This window comes from Girardinichthys multiradiatus, chromosome 3 (assembly GCF_021462225.1).
Source record: "Girardinichthys multiradiatus isolate DD_20200921_A chromosome 3, DD_fGirMul_XY1, whole genome shotgun sequence".
NCBI classification, from domain to species: domain Eukaryota; kingdom Metazoa; phylum Chordata; class Actinopteri; order Cyprinodontiformes; family Goodeidae; genus Girardinichthys; species Girardinichthys multiradiatus.
The window spans coordinates 12,970,266-12,994,579 of NC_061796.1; the positions used below are offsets into that span (position 1 = coordinate 12,970,266).

The 24,314-nt window shown below is 42.6% G+C and overlaps 1 protein-coding gene across 1 annotated transcript in view; it reads right to left on the reverse strand.

Moving 5' to 3' along the window:
* Positions 1–24,314, reverse strand: part of LOC124866342 (eukaryotic translation initiation factor 3 subunit H-like) — an 86,693-nt gene that overhangs the window by 31,850 nt on the left and 30,529 nt on the right. Inside the window, 1 exon segment of the mRNA XM_047362090.1 lies at positions 10,646–10,813. Within this exon segment, the coding sequence (XP_047218046.1) occupies positions 10,646–10,813 (168 nt within the window).

Below are 24,314 nucleotides of genomic sequence, written 5' to 3' on the forward strand. Positions count from 1 at the left end.
CTGTTTCCACCAGAACTCTCCGTCAGGAGCTCCACAGGGTCAATATACACGGCCGGGCTGCTATAGCCAAACCTTTGGTCACTCATGCCAATGCCAAACGTCGGTTTCAATGGTGCGAGGAGCGCAAATCTTGGGCTGTGGACAATGTGAAACATATATTGTTCTCTGATGAGTCCACCTTTACTGTTTTCCCCACATCCGGGAGAGTTACGGTGTGGAGAAGCCCCAAAGAAGCGTACCACCCAGACTGTTGCATGCCCAGAGTGAAGCATGGGGGTGGATCAGTGATGGTTTGGGCTGCCATATCATGGCATTCCCTTGGCCCAATACTTGTGCTAGATGGGCGCGTCACTGCCAAGGACTACCGAACCATTCTTGAGGACCATGTGCATCCAATGGTTCAAACATTGTATCCTGAAGGCGGTGCCATGTATCAGGATGACAATGCACCAATACACACAGCAAGACTGGTGAAAGATTGGTTTGATGAACATGAAAGTGAAGTTGAACATCTCCCATGGCGTGCACAGTCACCAGATCTAAATATTATTGAGCCACTTTGGGGTGTTTTGGAGGAGCAAGTCAGGAAACGTTTTCCTCCACCAGTATCACGTAGTGACCTGGCCACTATCCTGCAAGAAGAATGGCTTAAAATCCCTCTGACCACTGTGCAGGACTTGTATATGTCATTCCCAAGACGAATTGATGCTGTATTGGCCGCAAAAGGAGGCCCCTACACCATACTAATAACTTATTGTGGTCTAAAACCAGGTGTTTCAGTTTCATTGTCCAACCCCTGTACAGGTCCTTCTCAAAATATTAGCATATTGTGATAAAGTTCATTATTTTCCATAATGTCATGATGAAAATTTAACATTCATATATTTTAGATTCATTGCACACTAACTGAAATATTTCAGGTCTTTTATTGTCTTAATACGGATGATTTTGGCATACAGCTCATGAAAACCCAAAATTCCTATCTCACAAAATTAGCATATTATTAAAAGGGTCTCTAAACGAGCTATGAACCTAATCATCTGAATCAACGAGTTAACTCTAAACACCTGCAAAAGATTCCTGAGGCCTTTAAAACTCCCAGCCTGGTTCATCACTCAAAACCCCAATCATGGGTAAGACTGCTGACCTGACTGCTGTCCAGAAGGCCACTATTGACACCCTCAAGCAAGAGGGTAAGACACAGAAAGACATTTCTGAATGAATAGGCTGTTCCCAGAGTGCTGTATCAAGGCACCTCAGTGGGAAGTCTGTGGGAAGGAAAAAGTGTGGCAGAAAACGCTGCACAACGAGAAGAGGTGACCGGACCCTGAGGAAGATTGTGGAGAAGGGCCGATTCCAGACCTTGGGGGACCTGCGGAAGCAGTGGACTGAGTCTGGAGTAGAAACATCCAGAGCCACCATGCACAGGTGTGTGCAGGAAATGGGCTACAGGTGCCGCATTCCCCAGGTCAAGCCACTTTTGAACCAGAAACAGCGGCAGAAGCGCCTGACCTGGGCTACAGAGAAGCAGCACTGGACTGTTGCTCAGTGGTCCAAAGTACTTTTTTCGGATGAAAGCAAATTCTGCATGTCATTCGGAAATCAAGGTGCCAGAGTCTGGAGGAAGACTGGGGAGAAGGAAATGCCAAAATGCCAGAAGTCCAGTGTCAAGTACCCACAGTCAGTGATGGTCTGGGGTGCCGTGTCAGCTGCTGGTGTTGGTCCACTGTGTTTTATCAAGGGCAGGGTCAATGCAGCTAGCTATCAGGAGATTTTGGAGTACTCCATGCTTCCATCTGCTGAAAAGCTTTATGGAGATGAAGATTTCATTTTTCAGCACGACCTGGCACCTGCTCACAGTGCCAAAACCACTGGTAAATGGTTTACTGACCATGGTATCACTGTGCTCAATTGGCCTGCCAACTCTCCTGACCTGAACCCCATAAAGAATCTGTGGGATATTGTGAAGAGAACATTGAGAGACTCAAGACCCAACACTCTGGATGAGCTAAAGGCTGCTATCGAAGCATCCTGGGCCTCCATAAGACCTCAGCAGTGCCACAGGCTGATTGCCTCCATGCCACGCCGCATTGAAGCAGTCATTTCTGCAAAAGGATTCCCGACCAAGTATTGAGAGCATAACTGTACATGATTATTTGAAGGTTGACGTTTTTTGTATTAAAAACACTTTTCTTTTATTGGTCGGATGAAATATGCTAATTTTGTGAGATAGGAATTTTGGGTTTTCATGAGCTGTATGCCACAATCATCCGTATTAAGACAATAAAAGACCTGAAATATTTCAGTTAGTGTGCAATGAATCTAAAATATATGAATGTTAAATTTTCATCATGACATTATGGAAAATAATGAACTTTATCACAATATGCTAATATTTTGAGAAGGACCTGTATGTGCCTCAGCATCCACTGACCCCGCTTTGTGTTTCTGTGATTTTATAAACGCTTCCTCTTTGTTACAATCTCACTAACAGGTGACTGTGGAATGTTTACTAGCAGAGAAAACCAAGGTTTTGGATAAAAGCAGGTAAAACATATTTGTGTTGGTAAGTTTTTTGTGGAAATACAATGATTCGGTGATACCCTGTTATTTTTTTATTTCAACTCGGATACTGGTCCATGTCTAATTTACACTGTATACAGTCCAATTACAATGGAAATGCTAAAACCAAATGTTAAAATACAGCCTATTAACTATAGCTAGGATTGTTAGAATATGTCAGCTAATGAATCAATATATAGTAAAACGTCAGGATTTTATCATGTTCAAAGATGCCCTTTCAACTAAAAGCCTAATGATAAAGTTTCACAGACTTTTTTTGACTCCCAAGACCATTAAACAAGTTTAACTACTGAATCTGCAAATGGAACTTAATGACATGATAATAATAATCAGGTTTTGTTTCCGTTAATGAAACAACGGTTTGTATCTGCCCTCTGTCCCCAACACCGTCAGCCAGACATTATAATCGCTCCAATCCAGAAAATATTCTGTTCATGCTGACAGTAAAAGTGGCTAATTGAAGAGTCATTTCTAAATGCTGCTAACTTACTTGTGGCAAAGTACCAGAAAGAAGTCTTGAGCTGTCAATTGTCTCTAAAGTTTTCTTCCAGGAAACCAGACTTGAAGTTGCACTGCAGACTTTGTATCATAGCATTTTTATAGAAGAATACAGAGCCTTGCTGTCATACTGCTGGAACCTTTTCATACTTTCTTACTTTACAATCACCTACTTCTGTGTATTTAATAGGATTTCAGGCTAAGGACCAAGTGGTGCAAATTTCTGTGGATGTGAAAAGAAAACGATGCATGGGTTTAGTTTCTTTTAAGAAGTAGAAAAAAAATGCATTGATATTCAGCCCTAAATACCCCCTACATAAAATCCAGTACAGTGAATTGCCTCTATTAAAAAAACCTGAGAGGGGGTACAAAAGACTTGGAACTGTGGCAGAGCCTCTAGAACAGCAACTGTAAACATATCGTATTCGCTGCAGTAGCAACATTAAGATGAAAGCATAATTCCATTTGAAAATGGCCCAACTAATGTGGTGCACATTATGGCAGTCTATCCCAAAAATCCTCACCCACCAAAAAAATAAGTTGTGGTTGTAACATGACAAAATGTAACAAAGTTTGGGGGATGTGAATGCTTCTATAATACAGATGTTTTCTATGTTAAACTAATCTACTGATCTGTGAATTTGAATACCAAAGAGTTATTACTCAGAGTAAAGGCCTTGGATCTGGAATATGGATGCTGCATCTCCCAGATGTTGTGTCTGGTCTCAGCTAGATTTCCTCCCCCATTTATTTGGCATGTGATTTAAAAAAAAGGTTTTTCTGATATATGCAGACTTTAGGGTATGAAGATCATTTTTACTACCCTCCACACGTCCTGTTTCTGCAGACTTTATTTAAACGGAATACCGCTCTGGAAATGAGGGGGAAAAGGTCGCCTTGGTTCATGAGAATGAAAAGAGGAGAAAAGTCAGAAGACCTTCAGAAAGCTTGAAGAACTACTAATCGAGAAAATATAAAAATATAATAAATCAAGTCTTTCGGCTTGGAAACATAATAAAAGAAAACTAGGATGGTTTAAAACATTACGCAGTCCTCCAAACTGCTGTAGAACAAACTTCACTTAACTATATTTATCCAGGCAATTTATGAAAAATAGATCTGAGCTATGCTGCATGTACAGTAAAAGATGGAAAACTAACTCAACCCAACCATACTGAGGGTAAGCAAGCTCCAATTTAACTAAAGTTTAGGTGTTATTTATTCACTTTCCAAAAGTCAGCCATAACAAGCTATTTGCCTACAGATTAGCCAGCCCCAGAAAAGACTGACAGTTGACAGCGAGTCTCAGTTCTTCCCTAGTGAGAGAAGGGAAGGCCAACATGAGGGTAGCTCCTTTAAATCCACAGGAAGCATGCTGGCTGAATGAAAATACTGAGTGATCCTGATTGAATTTTAAAGAGCCTCTTGAACGCAGACACAAAGCCTTGATCATTTTCTGCTAACAAAGGATCGCTTCTTCAATGATGCACGGATAATTTAATGTATTAGTCCTGTTGGTCAGTATGCAACAAAAACAGAATACACTTATGTTTGATCTGCAAATGTCAAGAGGAGACTCAGATCAAGACAGCCAAGTGCAAAGAATACAATCAGAGGGAAAATGTTTCCAATATAAGGAAAAAGACAGATTCTGATTTAATTGAGTAATGAAATATTGTTTATATTGTTGACATTTTTAGTTTTTAGTAATTAAATAGCAGAGGCTGGGGACTCTGTGTTAGACTCTTTCATCACCCAGGCTGAAGTCACCGAGGTGGTTAAAAAGCTCCGCGTTGGCAGGGCTTCGGGGGTGGATGAGATCCGCCCTGAGTACCTCAAGTCTCTGGATGTTGTAGGGCTGTCATGGTTGACACACCTCTTCAACATTGCGTGGCGGTCGGGGACAGTGCCTCTGAACTGGCAGACTGGGCTGGTGGTCCCCCTTCCTAAGAAGGGTGACCGGAGGGTGTGTTCCAACTACAGGGGGATCACACTCCTCAGCCTCCCTGGTAAGGCCTACGCCAGGGTATTGGAGAGGAGAGTCCGGCCGATAGTCGAACCTCGGCTTCAGGAGGAGCAGTGTGGCTTTGGTCCCGGCCGTGGAACACTGGACCAGCTCTATACCCTCTACAGGGCACTCGAGGGTTCATGGGAGTTTGCCCAACTGGTCCACATGTGTTTTGTGGACCTGGAGAAGGCATTCGATTGTGTCCCTCGTGATGCCCTGTGGGGGTGCTCCAGGAGTATGGAATCGGGGGACCTTTATTAGAGGCCATTCGGTCTGTGTACAGGCGGAGCAGGAGTTTGGTCCGCATTGCCGGCACTAAGTCGGACCCGTTTCCGGTGCATGTTGGACTCCGGCAGGGCTGTCCTTTATCACCGGTCCTGTTCATAACTTTTATGGACGGGATTTCTAGGCGCAGCCAAGGGCCAGAGGGGGTCTGGTTTGGGGACCAGTGGATTTCGTCTCTTCTTTTTGCAGATGACGTGGTCCTGCTGGCCCCCTCTAGTCAAGACCTACAGCTACAGGGATGAAGATCAGCTCCTCCAAGTCCGAGGCCATGGTTCTCGACCGGAAAAGGGTGGCTTGCCCTCTTCAGGTTGGAGGGGAGTTCCTGCCTCAAGTGGAGGCGTTTAAGTATCTCGGGGTCTTGTTTACGAGTGAGGGAAGAATGGAGTGGGAAATCAACAGATGGATCGGTGCGGCTGCCGCAGTAATGGGGGCACTGTGCCGGTCCGTTGTGATGAAGAGACAGTTGAGCCGAAAAGCGAAGCTCTCGATTTACCGGTCGGTCTATGTTCCTACCCTCACCTATGGCCATGAACTTTGGGTCATGACCGAAAGAACGAGATCCCAGATACAAGCAGCTGAAATGAGCTTCCTCCGTAGGGTGGCCGGGCACTCCCTTAGAGATAGGGTGAGGAGCTCGGCCATCCGGGAGGGGCTCGGAGTAGAGCTGCTGCTCCTCCACATCGAGAGGAGCCAGTTGAGGTGGCTCGGGCATCTATATCGGATGCCTCCTGGATGCCTTCCTCGGGAGGTGTTCCAGGCACGTACCACCGGGAGGAGGCCCAGGGGACGGCCGAGGACACCCTGGAGGGACTATGTCTCTCGGCTGGCCTGGAAACACCTTGGGCTCCCTCCGGTAGAGCTGGAGGAGGTGTCTGGGGAGAGGGACGTCTGGGCGTCTCTGCTGAGTCTGCTGCCCCCGCGATCCGGTCCCGGATAAAGCGGAAGACGACAAGTAAGAATACTGTTTATATTGTTGACATTTTTTTTTTTGTGATTAAATAGTGATACACATATATACATTCCTTAAATACAGAGTAATATTTTAAGAATTTATGTTTATTATTTTAGAGATTGTAGCTTACAACTTTTGACAACCCAACATGGTGGTTTCTTTTTCCTTGAATTAGAAACTGCCGACACTGCTTTAATAAACATGGTATTACTGTGCTTGACTGGCTAGCAAGCTCGCCTGACCTAAACCCCTTGGACAATACTCTATGGAATATTGTCCAGAGGAAGGTGAGACACACCAGATCCACTGTTAAAGCAACCTGGGCAAGCTGATCGTCTCCGAGCCCCAACCAAGTATCAAGGGCATATACAGTACGGTAAATGGGCAGACTCTTCAGTATTCAGACATATTTCCATCTTACGTAACATTCTAATTTTCAGGAAAAATAAACTCTTGAAACATATCACTGTGTTTAATGATTCTGTAATATATGGGAATCACTTTTTAAATCCAATGACTGAAATAAATTAATTTTCAATAATATTCTAGGTCATTTAGATATGCCTGTAGATAGTGAAGCAAAATATTAAATTCTGCTTGATATTCAGAGAAAACGATACATTTTCCTTAAAAGCTACGGAAGTTCTGAGCCAAACTACATCTGTAACATACACCTCTAATTACCCTTGTGTGTGTCCATGTCAGCCTCATCTATAAAACCAACAGGCATGTTCAACATATTTACCTAACTGGTTTAGCAACCTACCGTAGTCCTACAGAGTCACAGGACAGGAGCTATTTACCCCCCTGGTTGCCTGGCTGATTGATTCTTTCAGCGGTATAAAATGACCGGCTAGCTAATGACAAAGAGAACAAAAAAAAAGGAATCAATTTTTGCTTCCCCTTTGACTTTAAGCAGAGATAATGTAAATTCCTTTGGGTTGCTTTGATCCGTTAAGTGCTGCATTATTGATTGACATTAGCAGGAGGTCTCTTTTAGAATGAGAAAAGGCTTTGCTGCCCTGCTGCCAAAGCCACCGGCTGGCTGGCTGGCAGGACCAGGCACAGACGTACAGCTGAAAAATTCTTCAAATCTATCTGGCACTAGGAGAAAGAAGACTAAAAATGATTTTAAAGGCAGAATCTGACAGACTTCGCTTACCCCATTGAACCCCTGGTGAAATTCAAAGCTGCTTCCTCAGTTTTTTTTGTTGTTTTTTTTTTAAAGAAAGATGGCAGTTCTGTTTGTTGTCTTTTGCTTGAAAAGCAAGCAGACAAAACCTGAACTGTTTTAATCTTAGACTTCAAATCTGTTAGCTTCCTGTGTCGCTGTGACAACTTTGATTTTTCAGCTCATAAATCTGAGGGGAGTTTCAGTCAACACAAACAGAAGCAAGCCACATGATCAAAAATTAAAGCCTGGTGCCCAATGGAACAACATTTCTCCAACTCGGAAAGTGTGACGTGCGACAGATTTAGGTTTGAACCGGCCAGCTCTGATGAACGGTTTCAGCTAATTAAGTGCAGCTCTCTGTGGGATTTATGGGAAATACTGTCGCTGAACTCGGCCAGTTGGAGTGGTCATAACTTACTATTAATTTAGACATGGGGGATTTAAAATCAACATGCCTTATTGGTGACAGGGTTCAATTTTCCCTACTGTTGTTTTAAATACTGCCTTCTCTGGGAAATTAACATCCTCTGGAGTTGTATTGTCATGTGGCAGTTACGAGCTCTTAGGGATTTTCACAAAGCACTACATGGAAGCACATTATGTCTATTAGTGTCATGTTATTGGCAAGGAGTCACCCAGCTAGGCCTGTTTATGTCTTCCTTCTCTGTGGCTGGCCTTACCTAGAGTAGGTTAACAGTACCTTAGCTCACAACATTTCCTCACTTGTGCTTCTCTTATACGTGCCACACTGAAGAGGTTTGAGAGGCCAGCGTTTGCCTGCCAGACTGAGCATGTCGGATTCAGGCAGGAAACAAGAAGACGCATTTCGTTAGTGTAATTACCATGTCACTCATCTACTCCCAAAACCCTAGCAATTAATTTCCAAGTCCTGTTCTGTCTCACGGGGTCTTTGCAAAGAAATATTTGGTCTGTCTGTCAAACTTTTTTTTTCTAATTGAAGTGATGAACTGAGGTTTTTTTTAGCCTCCGACCTGTTGACTTTTGGCCTATTGCCCTCACCCTCTGTCATTTTTGAGGTTTAATTCCTTCGTGTGTGTGATGCTTGGCTACACTCAGCCCTGATCAGAACTGTGTGTGTGTGTGTGTGTGTGTGTGTGCATATTTAAACTGACATAAGGTCATTCTGAGATTAAAACCCACTGTACCACCCTTTTATCTAATCAGTTTAAAAATGTTCCCAAAGGGTCTTAAACCACAATTTTAATCTGTTTTATTGGGATTTTGTGACAGATCACAAAATAGAAATTAACTGGAAAAGTGAAAGGATACAGATACATGGGTTTCAACATGTTTTACACTAAAAATCCAAAAAGTGTGGTATGCATTTATGTTCAGCCTCCTTTACTTCCAATACCCCTATATTAAATCCTGTCCAACCACCCGCCTTCAGAAATCACCAAATTAATAAACTCTGTCTAAATTTGTCACTATGTATACGGTGGTGCAGTGAAGGTCTCAGAGGTTTATCAGAGAACATAAGTGAACAAGAAGTATCATTGAGACACAACAGGCAGGTGAGGAAGACATTTAACAGCGTTGGGTAGAAAAATAAGGACGTGGGTGAGTACTAAACAGAGAGGCAGTCAGGAGGACCATGGTAACTTTAGGGAAACTGCTGAGGTCCAGAGCTCAGGTGGGAGATTTGGTCGATGGAACAAAAATTTGTCCAACATGCAAAACACTCTGTGTGGTTAAATGCCAACACTGCACACTATAAAACAAGGTGGCAGCATCCTATTATGAGGAGGAGGGTTGTGTTTCTTCACTAGGGAGAATGCCACTTGTCAGACTTGATGAAATGGTGGATGGAGGTGAACACGGGACAATCCTGGAAGAAAATTTGTTTTGCAGACAGCTACAGACTGAGATAGGAGTGGCGGTTCAAATCCCAGCAGAAAAACGAGCCTACAAATAGAGCAACAACGGCCTCTAAATGTAAAAAGCTGGTAAAGACATACCTCCAAAGACTTTCAGCTGTTATGCAGTGAAATGTGGTTCGATAAATGTTTGCCTAAGAGGGGCTGAATACAAATGCAGTTTATCATTTTATGTAAACAAAAAAATATTGGCAAGTGTTTCTTTCTGCTACAAAATTATGCACTACAATGTATCGATCTTGCACAGAAAAATTTCATCAAAATAGATCTAAGTTTGGGATTATAATGTGGTAAAATATGAAAATGATCACTTATTATATTACTTAGAAAGGCTCTGTGCCTGTAACCATCAAAATGACAGATTTTCCTAAAATATCTACAATCCAAAACTTAAAAACATAATTAAAACATAACAGATTGATTTTCTAACATAGAACCCAGAATGCAATGTGTTAGTAGAGTTAGTAAACAAGAAAAAGTCAAGTTTATTTGTTCAGCATCTTTCACAGACAACAAAAAAACCAATAAAATGTCTATTAATTACCTCTCTCTGGCTCTATTCTTAGAAATGCCGTAATAAAAAAAGATGCCGGATTTGACTTAAGGTTCTTTAATCATGCCTGACAACAAACACTAAATGACTTTCATCAACTCTCTTGTCGAAGCACAAATTTAGCACCAAGCAAGGAAAGAAATACTGTGTACAGGCTTTTATAATTGTAACCTGCGGGTCAACCGCCCGCCCCCCCAGACGTTGTTGGCTGTCGACTCAACAACACGCCTGGGAGTCAGAGTGCAGGCCTAAACTGGTGCTGACCTACTCTCAAAGAACCACTTTCCACCTGCATGAACTTGTTTCATTAGTGGCGGTCTATGAGCTGCTGCCTGACAATTGCAGACCACTGTGGAACATTTCACCTCTGTGCTCCTGCTCTATAACTTGGTCAATAAAACATTTCCTCCTGGTGAAAGCAGCAGATTGAATCGGACGAGCACTTGTAGGCATTGCTGCTGCTGACCGATGCTTGAACCCGCTTCGCCATTCAAACAAATCACTTTTTTTAAATAGCTGTTTGTCTCAATTACACCGATCTTTCTAAATGACAAGCTTGTAATGATTGGTTCTGCCATTGCTTCAATGCCATGTTTTGATTATATTTCTGACCTCTTCAAACAGACCATCTGTTGTGATAAATGCCAATTTCATTGATTTGAACACTTTAACCCTTTAGTGTGGGACTACTCACCGTAGATCAGAACAACAGATTCCTCAATGGCGTGTTGGTAGCTGAACTGGGAGTCTAGCAGAGCTCGGCTGACAAAGGAGCCATAGTAGGTGGACTGGTACCAGCCCACATGCAGATGGTCAATGTTGACGTGACGCAGGGAACGCATCATCTCCATCTGGTACTGGACTAGAGGAAGAGAGACAGAGAAAGAGAGAGGTGGAAACCATGAGCGATGAAGGGGAAATTGGAGAGATGGAAGAAACTTTACTGGAACTAGGACTTCTTTTGTTTGGATCTGTAAATATATTGTGGCCATTTGGAAGTGGACACAGAGAATAAACAAAGGGAGAAAATGTGAGCGAGAGAAATATGGTGAAATAAATGGGCAGCTCAGATGTGAAGGACAAACATGTTAAAACTAAGAAAACAGAAAGCTTCATCTTCTGTTACCAAGTGGCTGTGGGAATTCCTAAAACCAAAATAAATTGAGATCACAGGTCTGTGTCTCACTGGGTCAGTAAATACATTCTGGTAGGAAGAAAAGAGCTGGACGGATACACAGGCATGTTTCAGCTCCTCGGGAGAAGCTAGGTACATTACAGAGAGTCATTTCATTATGGCGGACAGCTCCTAGCTCCAAACACAAACACCTGTCCTCATTGGCTTTAAGTAACAGCCAAAGCAAGCGAACAAAACAGTATGTGTTGCAGGCTCGCTGGAGGAGGTGGATAAATCAGGTCGTGATTGGGCAGCTGTGGCCCCTAACACCCAGTCTGTACAGTATAACCCCATCCTGCTGAGGCTGTTAAAAAGAACAAAGTGTAAGGGTGGAGGAGAGGGAAGGTGAGGTGCAAAGGATGGAAAAAACAAAGAAGGAGAGGGTTAGGACAGCTAGAAGAGAAGAGGAATGTGTTAAAGAGGAGAAACAAGATCAATAAACTGGGAGATGTACAAAAAAAAAGGGGAGACTTAAGTTTTACAACTGAGATGAAACTGAGCCCATTGGTCATTTTTTGCTAAGCATGTAGCATTTCACTGAAAGTAAATCATTTATTTCATCATTTGACAAAGTGAAGATATAAAGACGTGAAAATATCTCTGCTAAATTGCAAACAAATCCTTCATTTCTGTTGTCACAATCAGTGAGCACAGTGCCAAGAGTCACCTCTTCCCCACAACAATGCGTCTCTGAAATTCAACCCCAGCAGGTCCGGAGGACGGGACGGGGATGGCCACACACAGAGGACCTTTTCACGCACTGTCCTGCAAGGGAGGGCTGGATGCAACAATCTATCCTTTTAATCTAACCTTTTATTTAGAGATTGACATGGTCCAGGAGACAAAAACAAGCGCAGTGAATGGACAGGGGAATACAAGGTGGGGGCAGGGACGGAGGAGGACACGGTGTTTGAGGGGCAGAAGAGAGAAAGTAATTCAAACCACAAGAGGTGTTGATGTCTGGGGAAATAGGGTTCAGGTACTTTAGTACATTTCTTGCTGTAGAGTGCATTAGCTAAGCCACGTAATAGTCTTCTATGTACCCTGAAAAGAGGCCTAGGACAATGTTGTCTGAGCTTTAGCATCTCGCTTACTAAAAGCTTTAATCACGCCTTGGTCTCAAAGGCAGAGAAAGCCAATCCAACTAGTCAAATATTTAATTGGCCAGCAGGATGTGAATGCATGGCAGTTAGCAAGTGCACTATTGCAGACATTTAAAATACAACAACAAATTAGTATTATTTAGAGTTTAGCTCTACTGTAAAACAACCAATATCTATTTGATGCTCGGCATTTGTTTGATTTTATACACTCATTGGCCACTTTATTAGGTACACTCCAACTGCTCGTAAACACAAATGTCTGATCAGCCAATCACATGGCAGCAACTTAATACAATAAGACATGTAGACATGGTCAAGACGATCTGCTGCAGTTCAAACCAAGAATCAGAATGGGGAAGAAAGGTGATTAAGTGACTTTGAAGGTGGCATGGTTGTTGGTGCCAGACGGGCTGGTCTGAGTATTTCAGAAACTGCTGATCAACTGGGTTTTTCACGCACTACCATCTCTAGAGTTTACAGAGAATGGTCTGAAAAAGAGAAAATATTCAGTGAGCGGCAGTTCTGTGGGCGTAAATGCCTTGTTGATGCCAGAGGTCAGAGGAGAATGGCCAGACTGGTTTGAGCTGATAGAAAGGCAACAGTAACTCAACTAACCACTCGTTACAACCAAGGCATGGAGAAGAGCATCTCTGCACGCACAACACGTCGGCACAGAAGACCACACCGGTGCCACTCCTGTCAGATAAGAACAGAAATCTGAGGCTACAAATCGCACAGGCTCACAAAATTGGACAATAGAAGATTGGAAAAACGTTGTCTGGTCTGATGAGTCTTGATTTCTGCTACATCATTTGGATGGTAGGGTCAGAATTTGGCGTCAGCATGAAAGCATGGATCCATCCGGCCTTGTATCAACGGTTCAGGCGGTGGTGGTGCTGTAATGGTGTGGGGGATATTTTCTTGGCAAATTTTGGGCCCCTTAGTACCAATTGAGCATCGTGTCAACGCCACAGCCTACCTGAGTATTGTTGCTGACCATGTCCATCCCTTTATGACCACAGTGTACCCATCTTCTGATGGTTACTTCCAGCAGGATAACGCACCATGTCATAAAGCACGGATCATCTCAGACTGGTTTCTTGAACATGACAATAAGTTCACTTTACTCAAATGGCCTCCACAGTCACCAGATCTCAATCCAATAGAGCACCATTGGGATGTGGTGGAACGGGAGATTCACTTCATGGATGTGCAGCTGACAAATCTGCAGCATCTGTGTGATGCTATGATGTCAATATGGACCAAACTCTCTGAGGAATGTTTCCAGTACCTTGTTGAATCTATGCCACGAAGGATTCAGGCAGTTCTGAAGACAAAAGGGGGTCCAACCTGGTACCAGCAAGATGTACCTAATACAGTGGCCGGTGAGTGTATAATGGCACCACGAGTTGATTAGTCAGTCATGGGTGAGAGTTTGACCCCCAAACTTTAGCATTATAAGACATTAATGATTTAACCATTTTAATCCTTGTCATAGTAACATTTTCAAATTTTCAAGGTGGAATATCCAATAAAACTGCATTCAGTGTTTGTGCTGTTAAAACTCTGAGGTTTTTGGATTATCCATCAAATGTAGCTTCACTACAGAGCAACGGGAAACACAGTGACACTACAGTGGGTTATTTTTACCACCAAAGAGCATCAAATACAAAATGCAGCTTTTGGATTTTATAACCGTGCAAGAAAAGCTTTTCAAAGATGTTCCTGTCTACATGTGAGGAAACAGTAGAAGTATTCCTTCAGCTAATGCTAAACCAACCAACATTTACCCTGATATATTACAGATCTATCTTGCCCGGTCTATATCTTTAACTTGTGACTGGATTGTAGATCTCTTGGATTAACCAACATTGTAGCTGAAGCCAAAATTGTGGAAGTGACAGACAGAGTGGGTCTGTAGGAGAGGGGCCCCGACAGTGAGCAGGCTCACAACAGACTAAAACAGAGCTCAGTGGAGGAGAGAGGCACGCTGCCCCCTAACCACCCCATTTGTCTCAGCACGTCTGCCTCTCTCAGTAGGAGATCTTACCTCTCACTCGCCACTGAAGCGTACACCTGGCCCGACACCCCATCATTAGCAGGGAAATTGGGCACAAACTTCCAAACAGAAATTGAAGGGTGGAAGACTGACAACAGGAGGGAGAAACCCACAAACTGCTTATTTTCAGTTAGCCCACTTGTTTAGAGCCTTAACTCTCAAGCAGACTGGCTTATGTTTTATAAAGTTGTGCAAAATTATGACTTCCCTGTTACGGTATTACAGCAGGGCTTCTTTCTGCTTTGGACATTTTACAACCTCTTAAATAATAAAAAAAAAACTTTTGGTGGTGCTCTTTTTATTTTATAATCGTTCAGGCAGGTTGGAATACACATTTAAAGTGTTGCTCGAGTACACTCAAAGCAGCGCTCTAAAATTATTTAGAGAGGACTATATAACACCAATTTAAATCTGAGGCATTATTAGCCAATTTAAAGAAAGTTCACACTAATAATTAAGGATCAAGTAATTTTCAGCTAATTATCAAATCTCTGAAGGATAGTTACTTTAAAAGCAGTAAGCGGCATTTAAATATTGTATATGACAAAACAGTATAAAAATATAAAGCAACTATTCCACTCATTAACATCTGGCTTTACTTGATTCATATCTAGGAGTGTAATGCACAACCTATAACCGTGCCTCTTCTTTAAACAGCTGATCTGCGGTCTATTCGAGAGGACTTTAAAGTTCCTCTCTGCTTTGTTATGTGATCTTACAGCCAAATGAATAAAGTAGTGCTTTCTTTAAGAAAAGCTGGATTTAAATACTTCTGAGTATCCTTGAGACGCAATAAAGCTGTTTTTTTCCTTTTCAAGCTCTGCCGTGAAATCAAAGAATGTGCTGTGAAGAGACATTGATCTGGGGAAGGTTATAAAACAACATTTTGAATTCAATAGCAAAAAAGGGCACCACTAAAGATTATACAACAGTTAACATTTAAAAATACTTCAAAGATACTTGCCTTTCTTTAAATTTGACAACAAACTAACATGCATCCATACTGCAAAGATCAAATCTAGAGCGTAAACAAATTGCTCTCTCCTTACTGAAAAGAACAAATCCCAAAATTTCTGCAGCAGTCAATGACAAAGCATAGAGTTATTCTTACAGAGTGGAATCTTGCTGAGTTTTAAAGCACCATTTTTTGTTCCTCTGACCACATCAGAGGCAAATTGAAAAGGGTACCTATAGCCTTTTGTTGAGGAGCTTAGTTTATATCTAATTATACACCAGCCATGACATCCTCACTCCTGGAGATAAGCTGAAAAAAAACCACACACATTGATGGGATGCATACTGGCACAGTACCAGAGAGAAAGGAATAACATTAAGGTTTTTTTTGTTTTTTGCTCCATATTTTGATGTACACATCAGAAGTCTCATGCTGGCCAGTCTATGGTGGTTAGCTGAAATTAGCAAAAATGGACACATGGGCATCCTAAATGAATCCCATATCAATGGAAGGAGGTGAACTAGGGTGATAAAACACACTGCCTATCACATCTAGTGTAAAGCTGGGTTTGTGTTTGCTCTCTACCTGGGGAGAGCATAGCAATAGGATCAAAGAGAGTAGGCTGACAGGAGCACCGGGGGTGCTCTGGGCAAGACTTTGCAGTAAAATCTGGGGCACTGCCATTCTTAAGATGGCTACTTTGGTACATACACTCAACCTAAACACTGTTCCTGACCAAGAACAATCATTTTTATGATAACTGTAGCCTTATTTTCAAAACACATTAAGTTGAGACTTAGACGTGTTCTTGCTGTCTGTGTTTATCTTGGAAGGAGAAAGGCGACTAGGCAGGTATTACGCCTGTGATCAACCAAATGAGATAGTCTGGGTCCAGGCTACCTCAGTCTGGGTAACAGTCGACTTCAGTAGGGGTTAGCCGGCGTTGCAGTTTAAGGGTGCGTTGAAGTGATGACAGACTGACTGTGCAACCAGACAGAAAGAGACACCAGGAGCACCACGGTGCAGTGTGTCATGCACATAATTTCTTGCCATCAACACATACTAGAAGGGAGGTCGTCAAGTGTGCCGAAACCGACCACCTCTAAGGACTTCAGTCATGAGCAGATTGTCCAGCAGGAGTGATGTTAAAAGAATCAGATTGATTTCAAATCACCGATGTGTTTTATCCTTTGCTGATGTCTTACAAATGTTATGAGCTAAGCTCCATGTCGGCTCTGCTGAGCTCCACTCATCACTTCCTTTGATGGAACATTGCCTGCGTCATGTTTGAAAGTCTACATGGCCAGGTTTGATTTGTGATTTAAGTTGTCTTCACACTATTTTCTATCTTGCTGAAATATTGAAAATGTTTAACAGGGATGTAACATGGACAAATTAAGAGTACTGTGTGAAACAAAGTCCGGTCGCATCTTCAGTAGTGCTTGTCCCCCCGTTCTGAACAGTGCATGTGCATTGGGGTGAATCTGGGACTCAAAGTCTAGTGCTCTGTAAGCGATCCCAAGCAGTAAAATAATAAACTGGTTCAATCAGAGAGTGAGTTGCTTTGCCATCAGGTAAACTATTTAGCATTTGGGGGGGGTGGGGGTTGATCTTGAGTGCAGACAGAGCATCTCCATAGCACAGGGAGAGAATTAGTGGTGCTACTAGTTAAGTAACGTAATTGATCCAGTAATGCAAGACTTGAATGCAGAAAAATTTCGTAGCAGTGAAGCATGAGTGTAGTGTTTATGGTGTCTCAGGGTTGAGCAGCTGCAGAAATTCTCTATGGTAAGAAGGGGATGCTGGAGTTATTTACCTAAAGCAGCATATATTCCCAGACCAAGGATGTGCAAAGAGGATACACAATAGTGTGATAGGGATATTGTGAATGTGCAGATGCTACTCAGAGAGAGGCTTGTCTTTGCAGTTGAGACTTCTAGACATTTAAAACAGGCTTGAATTTCATGTTTGTAGGGCTCCCTTTCAGCTAAATAATCCATCCTGCCACACAACAGCAAGCATGAAAGAACTCAAAAACATTGAGGCGCAGATACTGGCTTCAAAATGGATTAGACCCAAAATGGGTATGGCTACGTTCAGGTTTAGTGACAGCCACATCAGTATACATCTGGAAGGCTAATGGCGTCCATGTAAGTCCACAGTAACTTATTACAAAATATTTTAGGGTTCAAAAGTGTATGGCTGTCCAGTATATTATGTGACAGGTGTTGTAAATTATGCTTCCTCCCAGTATGATTGTCACATTCAGTTTCTACAAGTATGCAATAACCAATTAAACCAGCAAGTATACCGCAAAGCCGAGGGATAACGGGCCGACTCAGCAGACAAAGACCCCGACAGACTGGAACCAAACCTGGTTCCTGAGGCAATTACTTCCCAGCCACATGTCAATAAGTTGATGATACTCCGCACAGGCCAGTTGGTTAAAATATTCATGAATTCTGCTCAGAGAATCCCAATTTTATACCAAGTTGTATTCTCCCTACAGCTTTCACAAGAAACTCAGACAGACAGACAGGCTTTCAAACAAACCACTATACACTGTACTTGGGTCAGGAAAAAAAAAAAAAAAAAAAAACAAGACCTGCAGACAATCAAATGACTTTCAGCCTGATAGCCAAGCTCAGATTTAGTTGGCTGAGGGAGACAACAGGCTGCTGGCAGCCAGCCAGCTCATTCACCTAAGATCTAATACAAAGCAGAGGGTCTAGTGGATGAATAAACTAATTTCAGAAAATACTTTTGAGGTTGTAGTAACAGTGTCATAGATGCTCATTTTGTTTTTAGGGCTTTTTTAATTTTTAGAGTTACAAAAGCTCTTGAATTTACAAATTTATTGAACTGTTGTTTTGGAAAACTGTGGACACCAATGTGACACAAAGTGAACTGATGGAAGGGACTAGACACGGGAAAGCTAGTGGGATCAGTGTAACCCGAAGGGGAAAAAAGTTAAATTTTTCCACTAACACAGATTACAGAGCCCAAAATTACAGGTTACAGAGAAAAATGGAAGCACAAGTCGCGGAAAGGTGGATTTATCACATATGATATTGTCATCACAAATTTTACCAACATAATCACCATCACATTATTTTCTAATACCTTGCAGCTTTAACTGGTATCCTGCAGACAAAACAAACACCACTTAGTTTCATTATATATTTTGATGTGTTGAGAATGACGATAAATGACTTGCTAATATTGTGATACCATGAAACTGTGGCATTTTTACACAAGCCTGTACTGAGCCATGCCTTGAAGGAACAGTGCCTCAGTCAAAGGCATAGTGACTATAATTCCTATGCCCAGTATGGGGAGGGGGGGGGTTGGGGCTTGATTAAAATGTTTTTGTTTTTTTCTTCAAAACACTCAGAAACAACACTCTGATTCATGCTTTATGAGGGAAGGTGGCAATATTCTGTAGAGGATGGCAGCAGAAGGCAGAGAACAGTCAATTTAACAACATCATCAGGCCGAGGTGGAGGTGGAAGAATGCGCCACCGTTTACTATTCCTCATTCATTTCTGCTGCCCCGCTGCCTCTCCAATCAATCAATCTGGGTCCCGGGGCCAGACTGGGAATGAGTCTGCCCATTCCCCTATTGCCATCTGAGTGTGTGTGTGTGAGACAGCGAAATGAGCAGGAATGGTGTGCTTACATGTGACAGAGACAAAGTGAATGAGTGCTTAAAGGAGAACGTGTGAAACCATGACAACACACTGGAGAGAGAGCAGGTTAGAGGTGTGCCACCTAAAAATGGCCTCTACTGCATGTTGTCCATCAGTGCTTGTGTGTCCACCGTGGAAACCTTTATCAGACAGGAGCAAAGGCCCTCAGCTTTGGTAGTTATGTTACCAGTTATAATCAACGTGGCACTTTCGGCGAGTGTGAACCAGACAGTTTATACTGCAACACTCAATGACACCAAAGGTGAACAGCGATGGACCTTGTAAGCTGCTGCAGGCCACAGCGTCTGTGTGCAGGTGGTGAGATGCGTTTCAGTGTGTGCTCTTGGTCTGAATGTGAGGATACACATAACTGTGTGTGTCACAACACATTCTAATCACCACCTTGACAGGGATGACGGGGCCTTGCCTGGAAAGCATGATGCAGTTTAACACACACACAAACACGATACGTCCGCCTGCACACAAACACCGGCCAGAGTGGATATCCACCGACATCAAGTGGAGCAGATGAGTAATAGACACATGTCCAAAACTTGGAGGGTTGCATTTTCTTTACCACTTGTTTCCTGCCTTTACTTTCTGAATGTAGTGGGTGGAAAATAATTTCAGCAGTTGGGAGGAGGGACAGATGGGCCAACCAGACTTGAATTAAAAGTAATTAGAATTTAGTTTATTCTCTAATTTGCTCCTTTTCCCCCCTTCTGTCATTGCAGCTGCCACAAGACTCAACATTTCAACCACTGTCACCTAAATCAGATATGAGCATCTCAGACAACAAGGGCTGAACTGATCCTCAGCTTGTTAAAATGATTTAGTGACTGAAGATGATCAGTTGTGTGGTATTCCATGGGTTTAATGTTTACAGTTCGTTTCTATGCCGACTGTCCTGCACATGATAAAATGATTGTGTTGTAAGAAAAAGTGACGTAAAAGTACACATTTTCATTGGCCACTTTATTATGGACCCCTCTCTAAAACACCTTAGTGATCCTGAACTCAACTAGCTTTTGCCCCTTTTCCATTAAAAGTTTCCAGCTCCATACATCTCTAGTCCACTCGGTCTCGCTCCACTCGGCAGAACCGGTTGCGTTTCCATCAAGCACTAACGGCTGGAGTTATGACTTGAAGCCCCGCCTCCAGTTGTCAGTGTCGTGCTCTGTGCCACTATGAACTGTCACTGTGTGACATTGACAAATTAAATTAATGTGTGTGAAAAGGTAGAAAATAAACAAGAAATAAAAACATAAATAATCGAAATATAAATAATGATTGTATTATTGTTTTTTTCCCAATGTATAAAATGATCCACTGGGTGCTCCCTCCTCCTACACAAGGTGGTTCACTTAGTTTTCGGTTAGATATTGGATATTCCTGCTCTCAGGACTCAGCGGGGTCTTCCTCACGTTTGACCTGATGCAGGCAGTCTGCTTATGGGGAGCTGCTCTCTGCCTGTGTATGTGTGGTTTTAGTTAAGATCTAAAGCTGCCAGGGGTATGAATATTTTTCAGTTTAACTATATCAGGCAGCAAGAACCAGTGTAAATTTCTGCCTTAATCTGAAAATGCTGGCTAGTAGAAAAAGTATTTCTACTCCTATACTTGAGTATACCCTGCTCAACTCCACATACGGTATAAACTCCTTTGGGTCAAGATAAGCAGAAAACTCTATTTACATGGCAACATCTTATTCAGAGTCTCAATTGGGTTCCTATCGGATCACTGCCACACATGTTAACACACCGTCTGACAGCAAAGGAACAGGCTGTTTTAGACTGAAAGGACTGATAGTGTTTTCCAGTCTGGAGCTGTATGCTTGAGAAGCCCAGGTTACAGCAGATCATGTACTTGTTAGATCTTCATTAAAAGTTTAAAACCTGGAAGAAAAAAACAAAACAAATGTTTAGGCGCATTACAGTTTAAAGGCATCTCATTCTACAAGTGTTCTGCTAAGTGAAGAACTGTGTAGTCCCACAGCAGCTCTTATTTTTCTTTCTATCTTACTCTCAGGAGTCTGCACATCACCTCTAATTTAATGAGTCTAAACTCTTGACCCATTCATTCAGCGCAGCTGAAGCCACACTTTTACTCTGCACTCAATTTCCGAAAGTCATTAGACTTCCATTTGTTTTGTAAGGTGAAAACAGAGTGGCATTTACCATCTATGTGTTTACTTCTGCTGTTTTATTTCCTTAAAAGGCCTCTGTGGGAATTGCCAAGCTTTCTATAAACACATGTGTGACTTTTTCCCCATATGTAAGTAAATTAAAAACTTTACCAACTACAGCATGCAACAGAGAACAAACAGAAATGCTTGAATCCTTGTTTCAGTGCTGTTTATTCTTCATTCTTTACACTTGCAGCCTTCCTCAGATTTGCTAAAAGCAGAAAGCAAAACACCTGCTGGTTTGAATGCATTCTTCTGAATCCCTTACAAATACTCGGGTAATCTGTAGAGTCCTACACCTGGGAGTGCTCATTGATAATCTGGGCACTTCTGGGTCAATGTAATTCATTCAAAAAGAAAAGCCTGCGTTTGTGACCTGAATGCCAATTGGCTCTGGAAGTGAAAAGGAAGCGGCCTCAGTAAATAGAAATGAGGACAGAACACACACTCTCCATTAAAACAAATGAGCAAACATCTTGAGATATTATTTTGGCTGTGATCCGCCGATAAAGACAAAATAATTCCACGGGTTGCCAATTTCTATCTGAAGTCACATTGGCTTGGTCGTGTTCCTTTTGTCCCACCGGCACAAAACAATATGCTACATAGGCTGCGAGCTAAAGAAACACTTCAAGCTCAATTCCTGCTTATATAAACTTGATTCAAAGCCTCCAATTGATGCGTTCTCAATCCCTTCTTTCTGAGTCTATCAAGAAACATATCTTCACTTCAAGCTACCAGAACAGCCTCTTACACCCACATAAATGGCAGTATAAAAGGCTTCTTCCTCCATCAGAACTTATTGCACCCTCCAAAGTGGTTCTGTGCACCTATATTGTAGTGTTTCAGACCCATTCTCTGTGTCAAAATGTTACAAACGCCAGGGCAGTGATCAGATTTCTTTCAAGCAACTCAACACAGACTCACTGCCTTTATAATGCACCCTTACCTAGATATCTGTGTAAAAAGGCCTCCTCCAGGATAGATAAGGCCCTGTATAGTGGGTGATGATGAGGGGTTGACCAAGCAGCTCAGGTTTAGCACATGTAAACCCCAATAGTGGCTCCTAGCTAACACCAACAGCTGTGAGAGGTAAAAACTAAAAGAGAAACACTAGCTAGAGTACAACCCACCTAAATATATCTGAATCAGTGTCTGAAAATGCTGGTGCTACATGGATTAAATAGGCAACTGGAGGCAATGAAACAAACGGCCACCAAACGTAACTGACATTGTAATAGAGGCTTAAAAGGGATATGAAAAGAATATGGATGTACTTTACACATCAAGACCAGCATAGTCAGTCAGAGTGAGGGTTGGCAGCGTGTGTTAGAACACTCTGCCCAATGTGACAGCGATAACTCCCACATGCAAGAAAAAATAAGTAACTGCCCCCATGCAAAACCCACAATGTGGCCCCCTACCAAACTCTACTATGCCGGTTATAAGAGATTCACTGAGAAATCTGCTGATGATTGAGTTGATTTCCAGTCAGATCAGCCCGGATCTAGGATGTGCCGATCGGAAAGCCAAAATCTGACCTCTCCTGGTCCAAGCAAGTCGCGCTAAGAACACTCTTCGGTGTGGATGCTTACAAAGGTCAGATTAATAATCAATGACCACACATGACAGGAAGGCTCTCTATCTGCTAACGTTGCCTTGTGTGTCTACTAGACACCTCTCTGTCTGGTGACCTTCAGTCACCGTTCTGACTGTCCGACCCTGACAGGTCACCTAGTTTATGAACCTACCACTTGTGTCTTCTGGTGAATTCTAGATGTGCCAGCTCTTTGCAATTAAATCAATTACACAAACATCCATGCTCTGCATAGGTTGCATCCAAATCCAACCTTTCTTCTGGGTACTTATTTTTTAATCGCTGAGCATAGTTCATCTGACATAAAATCAATTAAAATATCTATAGCTCACATTACTGTACCTGATAATGAGTACATCACAGACCACTAATTGCAAAACTCTACAATGATCCTGAAGTCACACACATTCTTTCCCCTTGTCTCTCTGTGGAGAAAAGAGGACAAACACCTCTCTGCGCTTTGTGAGAGCCAGTTGGTGCTGATTGGAGCTGGGTGGATAGCTTGTCCTCCTGCCACGTCTGTTCTGTCCGTGCATTCCTTCATCTGTCTGAGCAGGAGAACAGTGATAAATGCGTTACTTGTCGGGAAGTAAATGGTGCCATCGAGTTTGGTCTGGTCCGGTGTGTAGGGAGAGTCGCGGGGCTAATTTTCCTGCGGCGCGGCTATAATGGGATGTCTATTTGGGAGCGTGTTTGTGTGTTTGTGCCAGTGTACCCCACCGTGGTCCATGTTCCGCCTGGAACAGTGGATTAGGTGCAATTAATCTTAGTTAAGCAAGCCTTGTGGTGAGGTGCCTTTCTTTTTTGTGCATCCACGTAGAAACACACAGCACCACGAGCAGACACACAAACTCAGGGATGCAGTGACGAGAGACAGGGAGCATGGTTAGGCAGCTTCTTTGTGTGTGCAACACTGACAAGCTAACCATATGCACATTTGACAGCCCTGCTTGTCACTTGGTTTTGTTTTTAAAGCGGGAGACAATGAGGAAGGGGAAATGCCGACACATTTTTGCATATTGTGGTTCAACCTTTTTTAAAGGCACAAAAAAGAAGACAAATATTACTTGATTTCCTTGTCAATATTTCATTTTACGACATGTTTAGTCGCGAGAGCTGACATTGTGCTCTAGAATAGACGGCGCAACGTGTAGCAGTCTCAGAGCGAGTGATGTCAAGCAAGGCAAGCCAAGTGAAGCAAATTAACTCAAATACTTCCTGCTATGTTCCCCCCTTTGAGACAGGAACACAAGACAGTCTTATTTCACGGGAGTAATTTCTTAGACACATGTAGCAAGGCTGATAATGCTGGGCGTAGTTTTCTGAGCTTCAAGTTTGACTGGATACAAGCCATGTGATGTTTTCAAGTCATAAAACTGAGTTCGTTACAAAGATTGCTTTGCTAAAAAAGAAAAGCAAGACTACAAGCACAAAACAAATACATTTTGGGAGCTTTGGTTGGCAGTAGGCCGTGAGACTTCCAACTCATGGCCAGTGGGGGGGATGGAGTATACCTATGCTGCCGCCTCCTCCTGTTTTCCTGCTCTTCTACTGACAGTTTCCTACACAGAGAGGGAGCCACTGAAAAGTCTTCTCCTAGGT